The sequence below is a fragment of the Opisthorchis viverrini genome (genome assembly GCF_000715545.1).
Source record: "Opisthorchis viverrini unplaced genomic scaffold opera_v5_700, whole genome shotgun sequence".
Taxonomy (NCBI): Eukaryota; Metazoa; Platyhelminthes; class Trematoda; order Opisthorchiida; family Opisthorchiidae; genus Opisthorchis; species Opisthorchis viverrini.
In genome coordinates, this window is record NW_008752357.1 from 44,211 (window position 1) to 50,409 (window position 6,199).

General features: G+C 44.2%; 1 protein-coding gene across 1 annotated transcript; it reads right to left on the reverse strand.

Moving 5' to 3' along the window:
- Positions 1-114: 114 nt before the first annotated feature.
- T265_11990 (hypothetical protein) lies at positions 115-5,973 on the reverse strand (the record flags this gene model as incomplete). Its single annotated transcript, XM_009178858.1, has 3 exons — positions 115-284; positions 1,622-1,785; positions 5,936-5,973. 3 exons carry the CDS (start codon positions 5,971-5,973, stop codon positions 115-117), a joined length of 372 nt encoding a protein of 123 aa, XP_009177122.1.
- Between the last annotated feature and the right edge of the window lie 226 nt (positions 5,974-6,199).

Sequence of the window (6,199 nt, forward strand, 5' to 3'; positions counted from 1 at the left end):
TGCACGAGTGCTCCAGAACGAGCGACAATCATTACTTGACCCACGCCACCTGTAATTAATGTCAATACAATCTATCTGTGTTGCAGGGCGGCTTGTATGGGGGGCTACATGTGGTCAAGAACCTTTGGTTGTTTTGGAAGTTAGTACTGCACACAAACAGCCTGTGGTCAGCAAATAACTATAGCAGGCGTTCCACGTTATTAGTGCGTCTCGACTGCAGTCTAATACGAACATCCAACTGAGCCTCATGGGGGGTTCTTTTACCAACTTATGCATCCCTATCTCTGACAACCAAAACAATATCTGAGTTTTTAGCTCACCATCACGAGGCACTCAAGGAGTCACAGAAACCCTCTTGCAGTGTACAGAGTTACAGTGAGTTGGAGGTTAGGCAGATACAATGAGAATGTGAGAGAGACGAAAAGGGAGCGTCAGCCTGACCTGCTGCATATGGCAAGTAAGACTGAATAGAAGCTGAATCACATAGCGGTGTGAGGCTTTAAGTGCCCACCTGACCAACTCGCAGAATTTCGCATGCCTCACTGGTAAGTGCATAGGGCTATGAAAAACACAGTCTACTGATTCTCCGAGTTGAGATTTGAAACAGGCACGACAACTATTTCCTTAGAAACAGTATACTGCTAAACTAGTACGCCGGCACCCGCCTACGGCCTTGCAATCGGGCTTTTCAGCCAAAGACTTTGTTTGAGAACCCCAATCGTCCTCCTATGGAGGTCTGGGCGCCCTGGCATTATCTCAGCCCACGTAGAACCATGAACGTCACAACCAAAGACGCTGCCATGCCATATCGGCCGTCGCGTGGTCTCATCAGCCGCAACGCCTTACTTGCTGCATACAAGAAGAATGAGCAAAAACACCACTACTGACGCCTCCCTTCTTACACTCATGTATTCCCTGCTCTACCCTTCCCTATCCCACCCAAATACGAATACTCAGTCCGTACATTCCAGCACTAGAACTGATCGCATTGTTCGTCATGCTTCATGTTCAACTGTAGTTTATGTGTGCCCGACTTCATTAACACCCCAAAAAAACTCGAAGTCTGTTTCTTGCCTTAAATGTTTGCACACTGAAGTTAGGAGCATAGGAAATGACTGATACTCGATCAAAGAATTCCCCCTACAATGGTGTATGCTCTATGTCAGACGCCGGGATACGGGTGGATAGCACTACAATTAAATTAACTGCCCACTCGCTCTCTTCCATGCTCCGGCTCTCTGGGGTATCAACCAATATGTCGACACGAATCTATCATCGTGTATTCCGCGTTCAAATTCTTGTTTCATCGGGCCGAGTGCCTCTTCGTAGTCTTATTCAAGCTTATTTCGGTAAGCAAGGGCAGTGTTCAGCAAGTTATTCAATCTCACACATATGTGTAACGTACCTAGTTGAAATCACATCAATCATGTCTATTCCGTCGGTTCTGGGTATAAGCAGTGTCACCTAACCTCCAACCTTTTTTTAGGTGACCACGCGGCGTCAGATTTATACGAATCTGCTTCAAGCATCTGGCTCACGACTAGTTTAGGTGATAGCAACTAGATTTGTGCGATCCTGAAACAAGTTGAGCCCGACGCAGCTCCGTGTTTAACACTCGAACTTATCGATCGCAAGGTCCGTGGTCGGAACCCAACTTCTGCATTTCTTCCGCTCCTGTCTAGGTTTGAGCAACCGCACAATACCTCAGCCCTCGTGCTTCCTTTGGGTGCCTTAGCAGCTAGGCACCGAAAGAGTGCTGCAGCTGAACAATTAATTTTCATTTGTCTGTTACTGAATGTAGACTGTGGTATTCCCCGTACACATCAGCAAGGGGGTTCTCGATTGCCAGTCACTGATTGCACTCCACAAGCGGAAACCACGCGTGTAACTGGAATGTTTTCAGCTGCGATTAAAAAAGTGTAAGCGGGTAGAGCGTCACACGAGTGGGAAAAAAGAACCTACAATTCGCAGGTAATGCATAAATAACGCCCAAGGAACATATGGGCACATATTGTGGTACAACGCACAACAAAGTCCTATTTGATCACGAAAGGTACTCATTTTACACTACGACAACTCGGAACCAGACCTCAGTACAAATCGGTTACAGTGAACTCAGTGGGAAATGCTATCTGGGAAGTTAGTTCCAATGGAAATAGGCCAAGGTACTGTTAATGCTATGGTAGAACTCCTCAATGAGGGTAGCTCGAAAAATGTAAAAAGACCACTAGTATCAAATGGCCTTACTGCATACGCGACAACCTCCAATAAAATAAGGATAGAGCTTTCAACCAATTGGGATATGTTTAGGACCGATAATGAAGCCACTTTTACTGCAGGTAATCCACGAATGTTTACCTAACCCATGAGGGCCGAATAAAAGTTCACTTGCTCAAGGAACTGGATAGTGTATCCGCAGTTAATCATGCTGGTGACTCTGTACTGCGAAAACACCAACCAATATCGTTGAATTTATGTAAAACAGGTCCTTTATGGGGATTTTGTCGTATGCAGCGACAACAGCTGATCAGTGTTAATTATGTTCAACATACATAAACTTTATGTTGCTGCAAGATAGTTAATCCGTTCCCGTGCGTTCTAAGTGATTGAACGATAACAGCAGAGTTCATTCCACATCGGTTAGTGTTCATTATGACTCTCAAGGTCCTAAACAACAAGGTGGAGAGCACTTTTATCTCCATTCTAGATGCTGTTTCAGTGAATCCCATAGCCTGAGGGGATCAAATTCGGTTACCTCATGGACACAAAAAGACTACTATTGCCATAAAACAAAGGGCGCACAAGGTTTTTAGGCGATGGCTTCGACATCAGCAAAACCTAGTTAGGAAATGTTACCACAAACAGATACAATCACTAGAAATAACTCAGAAGATTCCAGCACTAGGAAAGATTTGTACACCAAAATATGCATTGGAAGACAGCAAGAATGAAGTCTGTGCGGATGTTGAAAACACCAGGAAAGCAAAAAAGCAATGGAAGCTAATGTGCAAAGTAACGTGCAAAACATTCACTTTATTACCACTAATCGCAAGTTGCTGAAACCCCTCGATGGTCCACTACCAGACTCTCCCCTCTTGAAGCCCATGAGGGAGACATAGTGGCTGTACGGCAGCGAAGCATCAGTGTTGAACACTGATGTCATGCTGTCGATGATGATGATGATCGGTAGTGGCAAAGTTGCCATCAACCTTGAACACTAAAATGTGCGAAATTTGAGCTGGTTGGGTCTCTCGTAGTGAAAGATATTTCTAATTGTAGGTAGATTATAAGCTTGATGGAACCTCGGGGACAATAAGCTCCAAGAAGAGCGAGATCTGTAATGAACCGGAAGAGTTCTCAGCGACTCCCGAAGTACACTCGGTTGCACACCAATTTACCTATAGCGGGAGACTTTACTGAATCATCTAAATGTGCTGCACAAAGATACGGTATTCGCACTATATTTTCCTGAAGGAGCACTATCCATAAGATTGTTGAGAACTCTTCAACAACCAGTGAACCAAATAAGGTCACAATAGCGGACGAAACCGCTGTGATTTTCTTCATTCGTTGTTTTTGCTTTTTGCTTATTTATGAAATAACCATTTTTCTGTCTATTGTATGTAGTCCTTCGTAACTCCCTATGCACATACTCGCACTCACTGAAGCATTTCCTCATATTGGGTCGTTATCCATTTCCGGATTGGCCAGTCACATTAAATTACACCAACGGATTCCCGCGCACAATGTCACATGTAATTTGTGCTCAGTCGCATACACGACCGTCTGAACGCCACATACCCAGAGTAAACTTGAGGGAATAAAGCAGGGGTGTGAACAAAACAAAATGGTTCTAAAACCAACAGCATGGTCAGCTGATGCTCCACAGTTATCAAATCATAAGCGGACGAATAAAGATTCAAAGTCCAGTGTATGCCAAGGTGGACTAATGACCCGAACAACATCCAGGGCGCACACACGGCGGGAACTCGGTCCTGGAATCTCCCAATAAAACAGGGCCATCGACATTTATCAAAACATATTCCCACGAAAAGATGTTTCCCGTTAAGAGGTCAATAAGAGAAATCCAGCAATGCCTCGTCACCTCTATTCGGCTAGTACTACTGGAAAGGCAAAGAGAGATGGAATTTTGGGCCATCGGCCCGGAACAAATCCAAAGGCTAGAGGAGCCTATAAGATGAGTAGCGAATGAGTATTTCCTGACAGGATGTGCATCTTCAACCAAAATTGGAATTTCTTTGCTTGGAAAGACTGCTTGGAATAATATTCTCAAACACCTCAGGCACTACTAAAACAACCATCGTTCTGTGCACCAAGCAGATTAAACTGAGAGCCATGAGACAAATAATTAGATCAGAAGTCTTGTAGATTCGAACGGACTGGAAGTTTCAAGATGAAATCAGTTGTTTCTTGAAACCTGCATGCAGCGTAACGGATGACACCTTGTATTTACCTTTCCTAAATTGAGTTCTAACATTGGAAGGGATGAAACGGTTTTCGGACTTTTGGAGACAAGTGCTACGGAGATGGCGTGTGTTAATCTGACCGTCTCAACATGGATGAAAACACTCCTGGTTTGGAGAAAACTATGGGAGCAGTATTCATCGAATGATACAGACGACCATAATTTGGAGATTTACGTAGAATTGTGATTGTTTTCATTGTCACCTTGTAGTTCACCGATTGTCAAGCACCCTCTAATTACGTGCTTGAACCATAACTCCGCTAAGTTTGCCATCAGGCTGGAGGTCCCCTTCACATATCACTGGTAAATGTTAACTTCATTCAAGACCCAATGAATGATTCGTTTCACATGGGAGCCACCGATACGCTATATAGTTTTTAGACAAAACTTTCATTGTATGCAGTTTGCTCTTTCCAGCGGCTTGAACAACGGTATTCAACATGTTCACAATAAACCGTCGCGAATCGATCCAGAATGTGTTTTCCCAGACCAAGGCCCACAACGAAGACATCGAATGTACCACCGCTTTCGGTTACTTCCATTGGTATAATTCAATTTCCCCCAAATACAATTGCGTATCCGTAAATTCTTCCCCAAAATTTGAGCCGTTTTGCGCACGGTCGGACGTCTCAAGTTCCGCCAATTCAACTGTCGACTGATGACTACATTGTCCTAGGTTAAATGTACCAGTTTGAGTTTACTGCTTCACCTATCCAAGGGTTCATTGCCAACCATGGACAACCATGAATTGATGAGCCACGCGATCGCCCTTTTCTTGCGTGCCTCCAGCCGAAATTCCCATACTGGTGACAAAACTGAACTGCACACAGTCATGAGTATAAGCTTGAATAAGATCCAGTTTCAACGTCTATGACAAAACCAATATTCTCGTACCACTTTTTTCCGCATTGGGTGCAGTCGATCCTAGTCCGCAAGGATTTTAACGAATGGATTCCGTCACTAATAGCTGTCGTGTTCTCGAAGATTTTCAGTCTAATTTTACCACAAAAGTTAGATGGATGGCTTTAAACGGTGCGAGCAAAACCTAAAAAAACAGCCCAAATCAAATCAAATGTAATCGTTCAGTTGCACTCTTTCAGTAGCCAGGCCATCCTAAGAAGCACGACGACTGAGATACTGTTAGAGTACCCAAGTCTAGACAGGAGCAGTAGAGATGCTGAGATCCACAGACCTTCCTGTCAGTGAGTTCGCGTCTTAATCACTGAGCTACCTCGAGCTCTGATGTGAGCAAGACTCTCCTATAGGGTATTCGGCGTAATCCGGATGCCTACAGCAAGAATTGTCTTGGTGGACCTCAAAGAGTTTGGATCTAGCTCAGATCGAGAGTTTTGCGGAGTACTACTTTTCCTGAGGTTATGGATGGATGCCTTTTGCTGCTGAGGGGCAATGAAATAGGTGAAGTATGGGTGGTGAAATTAAGTGGTATACCTCACAAGGAACGACAACTCTGAATTGGAGCTCTCCATTGATAGCTAATTTCCACATGGACCCCCCGTATCTACATTGGATTTATATTCGGTGGTCGCCAGGTTACACGATGCGACTGAAAATTATTACTGATTTATAAGCAATGAAGAGATGAATTTGACATGTGCAGCAAACATATACTTCGAGTCACGCCTCCGCAAGAAGCCGTCGGTAAGCTGGGGTGAGGACAACAGTCAGTATATCTTACCTGACGAGTCTTCTCTG